Source organism: Hibiscus syriacus, unplaced genomic scaffold (assembly GCF_006381635.1).
Source record: "Hibiscus syriacus cultivar Baekdansim isolate YM2019G1 unplaced genomic scaffold, ASM638163v2 tig00110328_pilon, whole genome shotgun sequence".
Classification (NCBI taxonomy): Eukaryota; Viridiplantae; Streptophyta; class Magnoliopsida; order Malvales; family Malvaceae; genus Hibiscus; species Hibiscus syriacus.
This window is the reverse complement of record NW_024062685.1, coordinates 7,099,731-7,119,588: the sequence shown is the minus strand read 5'-3', so window position 1 is coordinate 7,119,588 and position 19,858 is coordinate 7,099,731. Positions and strand designations below refer to the sequence as shown.

The 19,858-nt window shown below is 35.7% G+C and overlaps 1 protein-coding gene across 1 annotated transcript; it reads left to right on the top strand.

Annotated features, from left to right (window-relative positions):
* The first annotated feature begins 16,645 nt into the window (after positions 1-16,645).
* LOC120118283 (transcription factor MYB30-like) lies at positions 16,646-17,643 on the top strand. The gene is made up of 2 exons (XM_039138365.1): positions 16,646-16,824; positions 16,901-17,643. The coding sequence occupies exons 1-2, from the start codon at positions 16,667-16,669 to the stop codon at positions 17,565-17,567; spliced, it is 825 nt and encodes a 274-aa protein (XP_038994296.1). The 5' UTR covers positions 16,646-16,666; the 3' UTR covers positions 17,568-17,643.
* Positions 17,644-19,858: the final 2,215 nt, after the last annotated feature.

Sequence of the window (19,858 nt, the reverse complement as noted above, 5' to 3'; positions counted from 1 at the left end):
GTTGATGTTTGTTGAAATAAATAATTTCGACTTCTAAAGGTTGATCTCTAATTCAGAAGCATTATTAAAGATCCATAAGCAATTTTTCAACCAAGAAATTTGGTTTTCATTTTTGAACCATCAAATAGTGATCCATAATCTTTCGTGGTCCTTCCGTTAATACCTTCACTCTATCCGTTTGACTCTGAAATTTAACAGCATAATAGTCGTTCCCCAAATCAATACAATCAAAGTCACTTTCTAATTTCCATAAAGAATTAATCCTGCTAATTAGAGTCTTGTAAGTAATTGATTTTCCCAATAGTTTTATTATAAGATATTTCCTTCGTGGTCTCCGGTTTCTTTCTTTAACTTCTTTTCAAATATTTATTGTAAGAATGTCGTCAATTTCAGGATCACTTTCTTCATCCGATTCAACATCTTCTACTTCGATTCTTGTTGCACTATTGGACATCCCTGTAAAGAATGGAGAATCTGCAACCGTATCTCTCCAGGACCTTTGGGGAGATTTCTCTCCATCTTGATCGATGCTTGGAATCGTTCGTGGTCTTTTGCTACCAGTGATCACTTCCTTTGCCTTTCCTCCCGACTGTGTCACCATGGAGACAGGCCAGAGGCCACCTTGCATTTTCACTGATGTAAGGTATGGCTCATAAATATACCGGTAAAATTTGTAGTGGGGGATATGATTATGTGAGTTGAGGATACAGGGGCACAACCCTCACAATACGATACAGGGTTATTTTTGTAAATATATACTATGGTTTATTTATTATAAAAAGAGATGTAAGCAAAACCTATGTGATATTGAATGAAAAACTAGCGTCACCTAAGGCACCGATGATGTAAGCACATTGTTGAACCTCGTTAAATTCTTGTGTTCTTTCTATTTTCTTTACCCGATTATTCAACAATTGGTATCATATGTCAGGAGCCAAGTTCGAAGTTGCGAAATTCGATGGTCATGGTAACTTCGGATTATGGCAAACAAATGTGAAGAATCTGTTGGTACAGCAAGGGATCCTGAAGACTTTGCGACCTACAAAGCCGGCGTTGATAGATGAGGAAGATTGGGAATAATTGCAGCAGCGAGCGGCAGGAACCATACAATTATGTTTGGTGGATGATGTCATGTATCACGTCATGCATCTGTCCTCTCCAGATGAAATTTGGAAGAAGTTGGAAAGTCAGTTTATGTTCAAATCTTTAACGACTAAATTGTATCTAAAGCAGCGGCTGTATGGGCTGAATATGTAGGATGATCATGATTTGGCTCAACACATGAATCTCTTCAATCAAATCATTTCTGATTTGGCTCGGCTTGATGTGAAAATTGAGGATGAAGACAAAGCGGTGATTCTGTTGTGTTCGTTGCCTCCCTCTTACGAACACATGGTGACTACTCTTACATATCGGAAAGAGAATATCAAATTTGAGGAGATTACTACAGCCTTGTTGGCTCACAACCAGCGGAAGCAGAATGCAGGGGAAAGTTCTCAAGTTGATAGCTTATATGTCAAGGGTAATCGAGACCGTGGACAGAAGCCAGAGAAGGTAGGGTCTGGGAAGTGAAATTTTATATCCAAACCTAGGGATAAGAAGACAATTCACTATTACAAGTGCAAGGAGGCGGGACATATGAAGCGAGACTGTCCGAAGTTGAAAAAGCAGACTGATGAGAAATGTGATGACTCATCTAAGTCTGTGAATGTGGTCGAGGATAACAATTCTGATTGCAATGAGGATGATATGCTCTTTATTTAAATGACTCAATTGACGGATGTCTGGATTATTGATTCTGGATGTTCTTATCACATCATGTCAAATAGGGAATGGTTTTCGACATACAGGTCGGTTAATTCTGGTTCTGTTTTTTTGGGTGATGATCGATGTTGTAATATTGTTGGTATTGGTGATGTCAGAATTAAGATATATGATGGTTTTGTTCAGACGTTGTGTGGTGTTCGACATATCCTAGATTTGAAGAAGAATTTGATTTCTTTGGACACTTTGCACAATAATGATTTTATCCCTAAGGCTGAATAGGGAAACCATTCGGATTGTTAAAGGAGCTTTGACTGTGATGAAAGGAAAGACGACTGCATGGAATATTTACATATTATTAAGGAGTAACGTTGTAGGTGGAGTTCATTCTGTTGAGTCCTATGATAATACTGCCAAACTGTGGCATATGTGTCTTGCTCATCTTAGTGAACGCGGTAAGGCTGAATTATATAAAAGAAATTTGTTGCATGGTATTAAAAGTTGTAAGCTCGATTTTTGCAAGTATTGTGTTCTTGGTAAACAAACTAAAGTTTGTTTCAAGACAGGGAATCACACAACTGAATGGATTCTTGATTATGTGCATTCTGATATATATGGGGGGTCTTTGGGTGGATCTAGGAATTATGTTACTTTTATTGATGATTTTTCACGGAAAGTTTGGGTGTATTTTTTTAAACAGAAGTCTAACGTTTTTTGAGAAGTTCAAGCTGTGGAAAGCTGAGGTAGAAAACCAAACAGGACGAAAAATCAAGTGTTTGCGGTCTGACAATGGTACGGAGTACACAAATTTAGAGTTTATAAACTTCTGTAAGGAGCATGGGATTAAGAGACATTTTACAGTGTGCAAGACACCACAATATAATGGTGTTGCGGAACGGATGAACAGGTCGTTGAATGAAAGAGCCAGATGTTTACGGTTGAATGTGGGGCTTCCCAAACACTTATGGGTTGAGGCTATTAATATGGCTTGTTATCTTATCAATAGATCGCCAAGGGTATCATTGGCTGGGAAAGTTGCAGAAGATGTATGGACTGGTCATGATGTTACTTTTGATCACTTACGAATTTTTTGTTGTCCTGCTTATGTGCATGTACCTGCTAAAGAGAGATCCAGACTTGATGCAAAATCGAATGAGTGAATTTTTCTGGGTTACAAGACAGGTGTCAAAGGATTCAAGTTCTGAGATCCAGTTGCGAAGAAAATTGTGATTAGTAGAGATATTGTTTTTTTATTAACAACCCATGTTGCAGTAGAAGAAAGACACGACAGTGGTGGATTTCGAGCAGTTTCCAGTTGAGAAAACAGAAACTTCTCAACCGACCTCTGGTGGTTCCGCTACGGTTGATTTGCAGGATTATAGTCTCGCTAGAGACAGGGTGACACGGACGAATATAAAGCCTCCGAACAGATTGAGTTTTGAAAACTTGGTCTCTTTTGCACATACTGTTAGCAGTGATGATCTGGTTACTTTTCATGATATTGTTACTAGTCAGGAAAACGACAAGTGGATGGCTGCCATGGTTGAGGAAATGGAGTCTTTGATTCACAATTGCACATGGGAGTTAGTTCGCCTTCCTAGGGGTAAGAAGCCTATTGGTTGCAAATGGATGTATAATAAGAAACCAGCAGTAACAGAAAAAGAGAGGGAGAAGTTCAAGGCTCGTTTGGTAGCAAAGGGTTTTTCACAGCAAAAAGGAGTTGATTATGATGAAATTTTTTCTCTTGTGGTCATGCACACTTCAATCCGAGCAGTACTTGCATTGGTGGCTAGTTGGGATTTGTATTTAGAGCATATGTATGTTAAAACTGCTTTTTTGCATGGTGATTTAGAGGAGCAGATCTATATGCAACAGACTGAAGGTTTCACTCAACTTGGAAATGAGCATTTAGTTTGCAGATTGAAGAAATCTTTGTAAGGGTTAAAACAGTCTCCGAGACAATGGTACAAACGGTTTGACTCTTATATGATCAAGACTGGCTACAAGCGATGTGAGTATGATTGTTGTGTCTATGTTAAGAGCCTTGATGATGGTTCTTTTATTTTTCTGTTATTGTATGTCGATGATATGTTAATTGTTGCGAAGAATATGGATAATGTTATCGGTTTGAAAACTTTATTGAGTCAGGAATTTGATATAAAAGATTTAGGTGCTGCAAAGAAAATTATTGGAATGGAAATTTGCAGGGACAAAGACTCAAGGAAACTGTGGCTATTTCAACGGGGTTATGTTGAGAAAATGCTAGAAAGGTTTGCGATGAGCAATGCAAAACCAGTGAGCACTCCATTGGCAAATCACTTTAAGCTCTCATCAGAACAGTGCCCTAAGATAGATAAGGAAGCTGAAGATATGGTAAAGGTTCCGTATTCTAATGTTGTTGGCTGCTTGATGTATGCAATGGTATGTACTCGTCCTAATTTAGCTCATATTGTTAGTCAAGTTTATAAGTACATGTTTAAACCTGGTAAGCAACATTGGGAAGCAGTCAAGTGGACCTTTAGATACTTAAAGGGTACTGTAGGACATGAAATTGTTTTTGGTAGTCAGCGGGATAATCCTTTGGTTGTAGGATATGTGGATTCAGATTATGCGGATGACTTGGATAATAGAAGATCTATGACAGGGTATGTCTTTACTCTTGGTGGAGGGCCTATTTGTTGGAAGTCTACTGTTCAATCTGTTGCGTCATTATCTACAACTGAAGTTGAATACGTTGCAGCGGCTAAAGCTACAAAAGAAGCTTTATGGCTTACTGGTTTAGTGAAGGAGTTGGGTGTTCAGCAAGGTGGAGTTCAGTTGCTTTGTGACAATCAAAGTATTATTCACTTTCCTAAGAATCACGTATATCGTGCTAGAACTAAGTATATTGATGTAAGGTTTCACAAGATCAGAGAGTTGGTTGCATCTGGAGAGATTTTGTTTCAGAAGGTACATACTGATGAGAATGTCGCTGATATATTCACCAAGCCAGTTACGATAGACAAGTTCATGCATTGATTGGACTTGTTGAATGTTTTGAGTTGTTAAAGAAGTAAGGTAACCCAGCCCACATTTTTCTAAGGGGCAGGATGTTCGCCAAGGTGGAGATTTGTAAGGTATGGCTCATAAATATACCAGTAAAGCTCGTAGTGGGGGTTATGATTATGTGGGTTTTGGGTGCGGGAGCTTAACCCCACGGTACGGTACATGGTTATTTTTATAAATATGTACCAGTGTTTATTTATTATAAAATGAGATGTAACCAAAGCCTATGTGATATTGAATGAAAAACTAGCGCCGCCTTAGGCACTGAAGACGTAAGCACATTGTTGAACCTCGTTAAATTCTTGTGTTCTTTCTGTTTTCTTTACCCGATTATTCAACAAAAAAATTCATGATTTTCTTAGAGAAATTATTTTTTGTTTTCGTATTAAAAATCACATAATATTTGAATTTAAATGCATATAATAATTGTTTTAAACATACTTCTTTATTGTTCTTAGATGTCACGAGTTTGAACACTAACGACTGTAACAAGTTGATTGAGCATTCATTGTCAAATGGTTAAAAATATTTTTAACAAATATTATTTTGTAATCATCTTAGCTTATTCTAAAAAATTTATTTTCAACTTTTAATTTTATTTATTTATTTGAATATTTATTTTAAATTTGCATCCGGTTAAATTTCTAAATTTTTAATTTGACAAGTTCAAATTTTCAAAGTAAGTTACATAATATATTTAAATATCATATCTAATTTATTATTTAAATCAGATATTACCTATGAATATATAAATGACAGTGATTCAAATATTTTTAATTTTTTAATTATTTAAATTTAAATTTGTAAATCTTTTCAAAGATATTTTTATTTACAAATTATCTAAATAATATTATATGAATCTGAATATAAATTGAATATTATTGTCGGCTGGATTATTATTATTATTATTATTTTGAGAGATGGGTTGTATATTTGAATCTACACAAAAAGATTTTAATTCAAAATTTTAAAGAGAAAATCGCCTCAGTGACCAAAAATGCCTTATAATATACGATTTTAACCAACTTTTTTTGGATTTGCCAAAATGACCAACAAAATCGCAACGCGAAATAAAATCGCAACGCGATCCCCAGAATCGCAAATCAGTTTTCCAAAATCGCAACGCGATTCTTGAAATCGCAATGCGATAGTAAAATTCGCATTGCGATTTCAGAATCGCAACGCGAATATGAAAATCGCAACGCGAACACATAAATCGCAACGCGTATCCGTAAACCGCAACGTGTATCCGTAAATAGCAACGCGTATCCGTAAATCGCAATGCGTATCCGTATATCGCAACGCGTATCCGTAAATCGCAACGATAATCCGTAAATCGCAACGAGAATCTGTAAATCGCATATAACTACGCAACAGCAGCAAATCATAAACTAAATCCCTAAATCGCAACTCATTCCATCTTCATCTATCACTCTCTCCGGCGACATCCGTTCATATATCCAACGACATCTTCCCAATCCGGCAACAGGTTTTAGTTTCGCAGCTCGTCTGTTTAGTAAATTAATTTACAACCATGAAATCATCTAATGTTGATCATGTTTGGATAGATTTGTGTTTTGGAGGGTCATGGGATAATGTTCATGGTGTTTTACAATATATGCCTTTACCCATGAATCTTCAACTAAAATGTCTTTACAAAAGTTAACTTATGAAACTCTAATGCTACGTGTTTCAAATAAATTGAATTTAGAGCCCCTAAGTGGATTTAGGCTATCTTATCAGAGAAATGGTAAAGTTTATTTGTTAACCGACAATGAAGATGTTGAACGATTCATTGCTTACATTAGTGTTTCACAAGATGATGTTACATTGTATGTTGTTGAACCTAGAAGTAGTATTGTTGGGTCAGTAGCGGGTAGTAATCAACTAAGTTTTTCTCAAAACCCACAACCTTTCTCTAATCCAAATCCCAATCAACTTTCAGCACCAAATTCCGGTTTTCGTATTGACCAGTTAGACGATGATGAGCCAACAGAAAAAATTGTGAGTACTAGTCAGTATTCGAAATTGGTCTTGGTCATATCCGGACTTTGATATTGGTCAATACACGGATTTTGATGATGTTTCAGAAGAAGAAACAGACCCTGCGTGTAATGATTTGATATGGTCAATACCCGAATTTTGATGATGAAACAGCCGTTGCCGAAGAATGTATTGTTGATGATAATGAGGAGAAGTTACGACTGTGAATGAACATGTTGAACATCCATTCTGTAATTCATATAATCCTGAAGAAGAAAAAAGAAGAAAAAGTCCCCGAAGAAAAGAAAATGCCACGGGCGTATAACTGGAATATGCCAGGCCAGAATTACTTCAGATACCGGAAGAAGAGTTGGTAAAGAAAGCAGTTGATTGTTACACAAAAGTTATTCGTATCAAGAAAGATGATTGTTTTGATACAAAGGAAGACTTGAAGATAGCTTGTATACGAAATGTGTGGAAGATGGATATCAACTAAAAGTTAACAAATCAAGCAAAGATCGTTTCGAACAAGGTGGATTGACAAAAACTGTACGTGGCGTATGATTGCAAAGATAATAAAAGATTGCGAAATGTTTCAAGTTAGGACTTTTATGATAAACATACATGTTCAAGAACCCAAGTTTTTCCTCACCATAGACAGGCAAACAAAAAGGTGTTGGGTGGTTTTCTGGCTGAGTTAATGTTTTTGAATGGCAGGGTATATCGGGGACATGAAATTATGACTGACATGAATGCTCGGTTCAAGATTAGTATATCATATTCTCAAGCTTGGAGAGCCAAATGTTATGCCTTGGAATTGTTGAGGGGGTCGCCAGAAGCATCGTTTGCCCAACTGCCGGCTTATTGTCACAATTTAAAGCTGAAAAATCCTGGGTCGGTAACTCATATCAAAACAGATAGAGATGGACACTTTGAGTTGCTGTTTATCGCCATTGGTGCTACGGTTAGTAAATCAATATAATTTTGTTGACTCATTTTGTTAGTTACATGCATTTCACATTTAAATGATATTTCTTGTGTATATTATTTTGTAGATTCGTTCATTTATTACTTGCATGCGCCCAGTTATTATAGATGACGGAGCACATTTGAAAGGTCGATACCTTGGAGTAAACTTATTAGCAGTACCCATGGATGCTAACAATGGGATATTTCCAATAGCTTACGGGGTTGGCAAATCTGAAACCTCTGATTCATGGTGTCAAGCAAAAGGCAATCATCTTTAAAATCCCAATCACAATTGGCTTCACCTTTTGGGACTGTTAACTTAGGTGATTTTTAAATGCAAACGTTGTATTATGTGGATTTTATGTGTGAACTTTTAACATTTTCAGTTGAATTATGACTCAGGCCAACCATTTTGACTTAACCAACTCTTGTTATTCAGTTGTTATCACTTATTAGGCATGCATTTGACTATCGCAACACGGAAATTACAATCGCAACGAGAGAATCGCAATGCGAAATGAAAATCCCAACATGGAAATCGCAATGCGGAAATGAAAATCGCAATGCGAAATGAAAATCGCAATGCGAAATGAAAATCGCAACGAGAGAATCGCAATGCGGAAATGAAAATCGCAATGCGAAATGAAAATCGCAACGAGAGAATCGCAATGCGAAATGAAAATCGCAATGCAAAATGAAAATCGCAACGAGAGAATCGCAATGCGGAAATGAAAATCGCAATGCGAAATGAAAATCGCATTGCGATTCTCTCGTTGCGATTTTCATTTCCGCATTGCGATTTTCATTTCCGCATTGCGATTTTCATTTCCGCATTGCGATTCTCTCGTTGCGATTTTCATTTCGCATTGCGATTTTCATTTCGCATTGCGATAGTCATTTTTGCCTTCAACATAATGCAGATTGAAATCAACAAAATCAACCATTACATTTCAATCAATTAAACAAGCACAAATAAGAATTATGTTCGCATCAATTACACAAATCATCTTTTACAAATCAATTAAACAATAAAAAAATAAGCAATAATTCTTATTTCCAATCATCTACTATTGAATCAACTTTTACAAATCAATTAAACAATCAAAAAACAATCAATTAAACTATTGAATCAACTTTTGCAGCCATACATCATTTTCACGCAGTTCACTTCTGAGATTAACCTGCAGAAACCAAACATTTGCTCAAACAACACTTTCTACGCATCTAAAACCTACAAACAGCAAATTATTGAATTCTAGGTACTTAACCAAACATTTTCAAACCAAAAGTCTATAAACTTACCAATTGTTTATGGACATTTTTATAACGCGGATGCAGGTAGGCAGCGTCTCGTATATATCGATTTAGCCATATAATGCCGAAACTACAAGCCTACTGCAGCTCTATCTCTATCGGTGGGAGGTAGATACTTGGTGCTTCCCGTCGTCAAACGCTCCAACGCCAAGCATACGAGAGGACCACAATCTCCTCTGGCTCCTACCAATTGTTATGGACATTTTTATAAACGCGGATGCAGGTAGGCGTCTCGTATATATCGATTTAGCCATATAATGCCGAAACTACAAGCCTACTGCAGCTCTATCTCTATCGGTGGGAGGTAGATACTTGGGCTTCCCGTCGTCAAACGCTCCAACGCCAAGATACGAGAGGACCACAATCTCCTCTGGCTCCTCCCGTTTTGTTTGTGGCGCGGTCTCGTCTCTAATAACTGTAATATTGAGCTTCTTTGGCTTCTTGTTTCCAGAACGAGTCCAATAATTGATCGCATCCAAGAATTTAGCCAAATAAGAGCTCCATCCCTTAATAATATCTCTTAAATCAGCCAATGATATGTAATTTATCATGCTGTCATACACTATTGTCTTAAGGGATGGGAGCTGAAGCTCGACGAATCCAATGTTTACGTTCCAAAACAGGGATAAAACCTGCAATCATAAGTAATAATTCATTCATTTGCGCACTTATTTCATAAAACCTTTAAACTCAATCTAAAATAAATACTAACCTTATCGACCTCCCACCATGCAGGATAAAGTTAGCTTGTCCATTGCCCAAATCAAATGATTCATCTCGTGCATTCTTCAAGTGAACGGCGTTAAAAGACGTCGGCATAATTGTATATCGTATATTTTTATTTTTCTTAAGTTTTCTTATTATTAGAAGACGTGTCACCCACGCATCAATATGTTGTTTTACAAAAAAAAGACATATATTAGTGACTTACATAAATTTAAAAAAAAATTAATCAAATTGAAATATAAGAAAAATATAAGACTACCCCCCCATCGAAATAGCCATTGTCTTCGACCCCTAATAATACGCCCCACCAAGACCGATCAAGCAACAAATAGATATCATCGGTGAGCTTGCATATGTCAGTGAACACCCTGGCTCCGCTCATGTAGATAAAAATCAACTGCGGTCTTAGCCCAAAGGGTGTTATCCAGAATTGTGTCCGGTAGTTGTCCTCTCCTCTTCAGATACCGGTATGGTACTGGCCGGTAACTCATACGAGAGCCAACTTGAATCCATCATGTCCGGCACGTCAGAGGGTTTCTCAAGAAGCTTACATATGACGCCATGTGAATCGGGCTCTTGAATGGTGGGAGGGACCTCTTCAATGATGACAGTGGCCTCTTGAACGGTGGGAGGGGACTCTCGAGGAATGATAGGGGGGCCTCTTCAACGATAGAGTGGACTCTTGAGGGATGACAGGCGGTCGGGCTTCTTCTTGCGTGTCTTCGCACTATTGGGTGTACGGAGACTTAATAGCACGTGCACGCTGTTTGATGCGTGAACTCCGTCGTGCAAGCATAACCCGTAAAGCATCCACTCTTTGTTTTGTCTATTGGTTGAAGTAATGCAATCCATTCAAGTTTCAATTTGCAGAAGAAGAAATAGTTTACTTTCGCAACACGAAACTTAAAATCGCAACGCGAAATGAGAATCGCAACGAGAACCAAAATCGCAACGCGAAACCAAAATCGCAACGCGAAATGAAAATCGCAATGACAGAATCGCAATGCGAAATGAAAATCGCAACGAGAGAATCGCAACGCGAAATGAAAATCGCAATGCGATTTTGGTTTCGCGTTGTGATTTTGTCGTTGCGATTTTGGTTTCGCGTTGCTATTCTGTCGTTGCGATTTTCATTCGCGTTGCGATTCTCTCGTGCGATTTTAAGTTTCGTGTTGCGAAAGTAAACTATTTCTTCTTCTGCAAATTGAAACTTGAATGGATTGCATTACTTCAACCAATAGACAAAACAAAGACAAATACTGACTTCAGGGTATTAGTTTAGCAGAATTGGCAGCAACCGAACAAATTTACTTTCAACCAAAAGACAAACAAAGACAAATACTATTTCACAGTGTTAAAGAATACACAGTTTAGCAGAATTGGCAGCAACCGAACAAATTTACTTTCAACCAAAAGACAAACAAAGACAAATACTATTTCACAGGTTAAAGAATACACATTTAGCAGAATTGGCAGCAACCGAACAAATTTACTTTCAACCAAAAGACAAAACAAAGACAAATACTATTTCACAGTGTTAAAGAATACACAGTTTAGCAGAATTGGCAGCAACCGAATAAATTTACTAAGCAATCTAAGTGAAATGGCTATCTAAGTGAATTACGATAAATTTATCATTAAGTTAATATGGAAAATCTTAAACTTACCTCGTTGCGTAGAGTATGAACCTCATTCTGCAACGATACTATCATCTCACGTAGAGCGGCAACCTCACCACGTAAAGTTGACACCTCCACGCATGCACCATCGTTATCGCGTAGAGTACGATCTCCTCACGCAAGGCATTGACCTCATCACGTAACTCATCCCGTGGAGGTGGAGAACAAGGAGATAAATGTTGTGGCCTCTTTACCGGTCGCTATCATGAGGTGATGGTGGAGAAGAGGCTCGATGATGTGACGGGATAGGTGATGGCTCTCGTTCTAGAGGTATAGTCGGGTCGATCGGTGATGGCTCTGGGTGAGGTGATGGCTCTCGAATTGGAGGAAGTGGATGCTGCTCATCATCCGTGCCATCAAAAAAACTCTGACTAGCTTGCCACCAATCAGTGGCAAGCTCTTCCTCCGTGGGTGTCAGTCTTTGTAATGGAATGTTGGCCTCCTAACAATATAAAAACTCAAACAAAGTTAAACGTCTACTATTAATAACTTGTTTATATATTATATGAAAGTATTTGTGTTAACTTACATTATTTATTGTCGCATATGGTATTAAGTCTTCCCAATCCAACAGATTTTTCCTCTTCCAGGAAATAGCCCTGGGAATATCATTTGACGTTTTTATTGCATATGTACGCATGCTGGGGAAGCCTCGAATATCCAAATCTACAAAAATATAATAACAAAATTAGTAATTGTTAATAATTAATTATAATTTTAGAAACATTATATAGAAATTCTTACCTTAAAGGCCCAAACAAAGCCTGACAAAGTGTATTTCGACCCATCGCCACGCAAACTTTTGCGGTCATCAAAGGCAGTAGACAACTTAGTCCAGGTAGCTTTCCATATATACGAACCCCACGAAAAAAATTCCATGCATTCAGGTCCAATACCAATATTATTAGCTCCCGAGGAATAGGTTGTCTGGCCTCTCTGCCTAAAAAGCCGCATACACAAGTAGTAGAAGGCATACTCGGACAACATCGACGTCATCCATCCGAGTGAAACCAGCTTTCTTATTAAACAATTTCTTCAGGTCGTCGACGTGTAGGTTCGGCTTCTCCATTGACTCATCCGGAAAAACCCGGATAACCATGGGGGCGGGCGATATGACGAGTGTACCGGCCTACATCATCGTGTCCGAATCGTAGACCAGTGATTAAGCAGAACTTCTTCCGCCCAAAACAAGTATACGCTGGTGGAAAATGAAACCATATCTCTTCCTCACCACGTTGTATACTGTCGGGTAGATTTGATGTCATGGTCTGAAGCCACAAATGGTCAAATTAGCATCTCCACCCGGATGCTGTACTCTCAGCCATGGCCGAAGCAGGTTTCCTCAAACAATTGTCTTTGTGCAGTGAAAGCTTCGAAGCAATTGTAGTGGCTAGGCTAACTTTATTCCTTAATGTCAATGAAGCCGAAAAAAATTTCTACAAAAACAATAAACATACCAAGTTAGATATACCAAAAACTACACTGTGAAGATATACCAAAAACAATAAACATAAAAAGTAGTAGTTTATTCTTGAAACTAAAATTTGCAACACTGTTTGTTTTGGTGAAATGAAAATCGCAACGAGAGAATGACTGTCGCAACGAGAGAAATGAAAATCGCAACGAGAGAATCGCAACGCGAAATGAAATCGCAACGAGAGAATCGCAACGCGAAATGAAAATCGCAATGCGATTTTGGTTTCGCGTTGCGATTCTCTCATTGCGATTTTCATTTCGCGTTGCGATTCTCTCGTTGCGATTTTCATTTTTCTCGTTGCAGATAGTCATTTTCACGTTGCGATTTTCATTTATCTCGTTGCGACTCTTCTGCAAATTGAAACTTGAATGGATTGCATTACTTCAACCAAAAGACAGAACAAAGACAAAGGCAAATACTAACTTGAAAATCGCAACGAGAGAATAGCAACGCGAAATGAAAATCGCAACGAGAGAATCGTAACGCGAAATGAAATCTAAGTGAAATGGTTAATCTATTATTGAAATGACCAGAAAACTTATCATCAGTTTCAATATGAAAAACCTACAATAATGCAAAAATTTCAAAATAAAAATAATTAAAAAAACTAACCCTCGGAGGTTGATTTTCCATTTCTGAATATTGTGAGGGATTTATGACCGTGAATGGTTGTGAGGGATTTCGCCGGAGATGGGGACGGAAATCTTCGGAGATGGGGACGGATTTCGCCGTAGAGAGTGAGAGATGGAGATGGGACTGAGTTGTGATTTTAGGTTTTAGGTTATGAGTTGCGATTACGGGATTTTGTCTTAATATTCGTTTTTGTAATTTGAAAATAAAATACGCGTAGCGATTATAATGGCGCTTTAAAAATCGCGTTGCGATTTACGGATACGCGTTGCGATTTTACGTATTGTCGTTGCGATTTACGGATACGCGTTGCGATATACGGATACACGTTGCGATTTACGGATACGCGTTGCGATTTATGTGTTCGCGTTGCAATTTTCATATTCGCGTTGCGATTCTGGAACATCGCAATGCGAATTTGTACTATCGCATTGCGATTGTCAAGAATCGCGTTGCGATTTTGGAAACTGATTTGCGATTCTGGGGATCGCGTTGCGATTTTTATTTCGCGTTGTGATTTTGTTGGTCATTTTGGCAAATCCAAAAAAAGTTGGTTAAAATCGTATATTATAAGGCATTTTTGGTCACTGAGGCGATTTTCTCAATTTTAAATCATAAGTAAACTATTCAAAAGTTGAAAGACAAAGATTTGGATTAGCCATAGCAGCTATCTCTAGAAAAAATTTAAATTATTGTAAATTATTTTTATTTACAATTTATTTTCATCCCTCTAAAATATTACAAGTATGTCCCCTAATATAAAATTATGTGTTTGTTATTGACTCAAATCATGTATCTACATTTACAGGTATAAAAGAATAGAGTGTTTGATGAATTATTCGTATAGTATTGTACGAACAAATTGTTTAGGTTCATTTAATGAACAAACAAACACGGACATATGTGTATTTGGTTCATTTATGTTCACCAACAAACTCAATTGAAAACTCTTTTATTGGTTCATTTATCAACTAGTTTATAAGCTCGTTTATATAAAAAAAATTACATTTTAAATATTGATAAAGGTATGGACTAAATAAAACATAGGGTGCATTTTGGAGTTCAAATTATGAAGCCTAAATAGCTTAAGGACTAATGTCATAATTTTGTCATTTTTGAACATATAAGCAATCATATTCACTAATTGATAGGGGATGACAGTTGAGAAATGAACAATGCTCGAAGTCAAGGAATCAAGTGTAGGGTTCTAGACTCAATCAAAAAACGAGATGGAAAAAGAATAGAATTTTGTTGCAAGTTAGGGTTTTGAATAAAGTAGAAGGTTGCTGGAAATCAAACAAGAAGATGGTGATTAAAAATATAATGGATAATATATAATGGATATGTAAAAGAATTATAAAAAGATAAATAAACAATGAAAGATAAAAATTCTCCATGATATGTATAAGCTTTGGTGATAAGATGGATAGTGATATAGTTGTCATGGGATGATGATAATGATGATAAAGACGAAGGATAAATATCCTATGAATCCTCTTAATCGCAATTGATTAGGCAAAAACGAACTTTTATTGTATTGTTAATCAAAGAAATTTGTCTTACAAAGTTGAATGAAGCCTCTTTTATATAGGAGTGGAGTTCTAAAAGTTATAAATAACTCATGAATAACATAATAATAATAACTTAAACATGTTTTAATTCTAATTCCTAATAAAATAATAATAAACTAAGAATAATGATTTAACTCGATCTTAATTCCTAATAAAATAATAATTCTAATCCTAAAAGATAGTGCGTCTAAAATATTTTAAATTATATTACAAATAATCAATAAAAATATTGAAAATTCGTAATATTTACACAATCACATATTTATCCCGTCTATGAATTTCTGTATGTGATGTCTTCACTAAAATAGACGTATCTTGAGTTTTCGATATCAGATTGATACAATTTAAGAACCGTTGGAAAGCTAAGAGATATTCGGTCGTAACTCCAGTAGACATGTCGATCAAATAACACATGGATCACATTCAAAAAGTCATTGCAAATCTGTTGATATTATGATCTTCTTTTACAAGGCTCAGATGTGTGGATCAATTAGAAGAGTTAGTTCATCTTCCTCTGATGTGAGTCTTGTGATACATGTATCACTAATGCTAAACAAAGATGTTCACATACATATAAATGAACATGTTCGTGAATGTTAAACGAGCATGTTCATGAACGCTAAATAAACCAATCACGAACACCTTAAAAAATGAAAGAAATTAACACAAACATAATATTAAAATTTTGAACAAACACGAATCAAACATAAACATCTTCAAAAATAAATAAACGAACACAAACACAAACACAAACACAATCTTATTAATTTAAACTCGTTAATTTACACTTCTATCCAAACTATCCGTTAATGGTCATAGAATAAGGATTGGGAGGCGTTTGCCTCATTAATCCTTTCAAATATATTTATAGAGAGAGAGAATTTAATATAACAATAAAACTACACATTAATTCAATTTTAACCCTGCTATAATTTCTATCTTTGCCCAAGGTCATCAATACTAATCAATATTAATCGTACACATAAATAACACAATAAGAAAATGGAAACCATCAATGAACGATCAGAATAACGACGAGCTGTGACCGATAGCTATTTAAATCCACCCTTTCTCTCTCTCTCCTTGAGTTTAATGCAATTGCTGTCGTCTTTTTGACTCTTTGGAGCGGAAGTTGGAACTCGGGAGGGCCACCTTTTTCCCCTCATTTTAAGTCATCATCCTTTCTGTCTTGCACTTTCGTTTCTATATATGTAAATCCTCCAACATCAACATCCTTTGTCTTCGACTCTCGTCTCTAAGCTACCTACTTCATATCCCTAAAGAAAAACCAACTGCAGATTTTCAAAAGGAAAACAAGCTCTGATAATGGGAAGACAACCTTGTTGTGACAAAGTTGGTTTAAAGAAAGGGCCATGGACTCCTGAAGAAGATATCATCTTGGTGTCCTATATTCAAGAACATGGTCCTGGGAATTGGAGGGCTATTCCTTCAAAAACAGGTTTTCTACTACATTTTTTCTTGTATTTGTTCTTAAAGGAGACTCAATCATGCAAGTAGTGATCTTCTTTTTTTCAGGGTTGCTTAGATGTAGCAAAAGCTGCAGACTTAGATGGACAAATTACTTGAGGCCTGGGATTAAAAGGGGTAACTTTACAGAAAATGAAGAGAAGATGATAATCCACCTCCAAGGTCTTCTAGGCAACAGGTAATTAACTAGTTTTTAAGAAGTTGGTTCTGTCAAAGAAGTGTAATAAATGGGGGTGCATTTAATATTGTTGCAGATGGGCTGCAATAGCATCTTACCTTCCTCAAAGAACAGACAATGACGTTAAAAACTATTGGAACACTCATTTGAAGAAGAAGCTGAAGAAACTCCATGGCAATGAAGGTTATTCTAGAGATGGGTTTTCATCATCACCGTCATCATCAACAGCATCATCATACCAGATTTCTAGAGGTCAATGGGAGAGGAAGTTGCAGACTGATATCCAGATGGCTAAAAAAGCTTTATCTGATGCAATATCCCCAGCCAAATCAATTGGTTCAGTTAAGTTTGAACCCTTCAATGGCCACACATCTTATGCAAAACCAAGTGGATATGCTTCCAGCACTGAAAACATAGCTAAGTTGTTGAAAGGGTGGATGAGAAATCCCTTGAAAATGGATGATTCTGCAGATTTTAGTGAAGAAGGGACTGATCCAGTGAAGGAAGAGAAGCACGGTGAGGGTTTTCAATCAGTTTTAGGGTTTGAATCTTTAGATTCTTCTATCTCTGAAAACTCGCAATCCATGTCACCAGAGGCGAGCCTTTCACAATCACAAGACGAAAGTAAGCCAAATGTTAATGCACAAACCCAGCTTTCATTGCTTGAGGAATGGCTTTTTGACGAAGGCAAAGATGGCCAACTTTGTGATTTGGCATTAGATGGAAACGTTAATTATTTCTAAAGCGGAAGTTGTTTGTTTTAATGGCTTCTTTGGGATACTACTCTTGATCTTGGTTTATAATGTTTTTTTGGGTTTAGGGTTTGTTAGATGGAGAAATAATTAGCAGTCACTCCTTTAATGGTACAGGTATAAATTACATCTTTGAGGAATTTATTGATTGAAGTTGTTAGTTCCAAATAAAAGACAATATTGTTCTCCTTGAAATATTCGTACTTGAATAATTACATTTATATGATGTGTGATTAGTTATTAACTAAACAATATTATGAACAAAGAATATCTTTTAATCACATTAAACGATTAAAAAAGTACTTTTATTTGAAAATAACCTTAGGAAAATTAGCAGTTTTATTTTCCTTTACAAAATCACTGAATAAAACAGTGAAATTTATGATGCACAAAATTATCATTTATTATTAATAATATGCTAATTAATTTTAAAAAGTGTCGTGAGAGAAGTAGTGTTAAATCTTAATTTTAATGAGTTTATAATCATAATTTATTATGGACATAAATTTATCTATATCATTAAATTTTTAATTATTTATTACTATGTACAATGAAAATGTTACCGTACGCGTGGAGTTTAATTCATGTACATACACATCTAATTACTGGAATCTTAAATGAAATTCTAAGATATATGGTGTTAAACAGTTAAGAGTTTTATTTCAATGCGAACATATCTAATTTTTATTTTGAAAAATTAAATGAAATTTAAATTTAACAAAAAAATTTGTATGTGCATTTTAATCTTTACATGTGTATGAAATAATAAAATATTGATTTATTATTCATGTTAATCAACCTAATTTTATCTAAAGAATTTTTTCTTCAAAGAAGTTAATTATTCAAGTTTTACCATCTAAGATATTTTATATATTCATTCTCGACATAAAATTTTATATTTTTATTTTAATCATTACATATTATCTTATTAAAAAACAATTGAATGTTCTTGATGGTAAAAAAGATATTATTATTTTTAAAAATTCAAATTCAAACAACTGTGTATGTAAATTATATATACATTGTCATAGGCTAAGAAAAAAATATGAAAAGATCTATTTTATTAAATGTATATAAAGATAATTAATGACATGCATATTCATGTTTAATAATATATTTTTATGTTTAATCTTGGACATTGGAATCCATCTTTATGAATATAAAATTATTGTTATGTTGAAAATTTTAAATATTGAATTGTGATTATAATAGAAATGTTGGAATAATTTGCAGGCAAAGCAAATCTTGAAGACAGAGTCATGTGAACTCATCTCTTGCATGAAGATCAATGTCCAAGTCATGCATGCGACGCTGCATTTAAGTCCTCCATGTGGAAACCTACCAGCTTTATATAGAACATGCCCAATAAAACCATGTTTCCATGCATTTCAAGCCAACCAATCATCATTAAGCTGAAATTTTCTCAATATTATATATTATCCAACGTTAAATTTTGCCAATGGATTTTGATTGTTTGGGTCCAATATTTTAATATTGAAAAAAAATGAGAAACTTGAAGCAATAGAAGTAATACTATGGCTGAATTTGATTTCTTATATTATTGATTGAGGAGAATAATCTGCCAATAGACCAGCAGAAATCACCCTAAACAAAGAAACAAACACCTTAAATGGTCATCCTCGGAAATCAATCCAACTCCGACAACATATAAAATGTAGACCACCAGCCACTGAATTTGAAATTTTGATGGGTTGATTTGAAGGCAGCTCGACAAAGGAAATTTTATTATCAATTAAAGTTTATTAAAACAACAATTTTAATGTGCAATTATCAGCCTTGGAGGATCTACTCTTCAGCACTTGAGGAGAAGTTGGAGCCGACCCAAGCCAAGCATATTTTACAGCAGAGGAACCAAGTAGTTGGCCACTCCGAAACGTAATTGAACTTGGAACATTGATAAAAGCAACCATTCCTCTTATTTTGTTTGAATATCCCCTTGAAATTGTGATTTACAATTCATGGTCATATTTATTTCTTTCGGTGCACAAGCTTAACTGCCTGGCCACCTAGATGACGATTATAACTATTGGTGGATCTAAAAGTAATTTTAAGGACAAACAAAGGCTAACAAGACGAGTTTTTAATGGAGTGGAAACAAATAAAATCTCGAGGTATACACCATCAGTAAAATAAGGAATTTATCGTAGAAAATTCGAATTTCATGATAAATACATCAACTATATATGGCTCCGCCACTGAATATAACCTCAAGGACGTCAGCTTTCAATTAGGTGAACGATTACAGTAGGACGAGGGTGGAT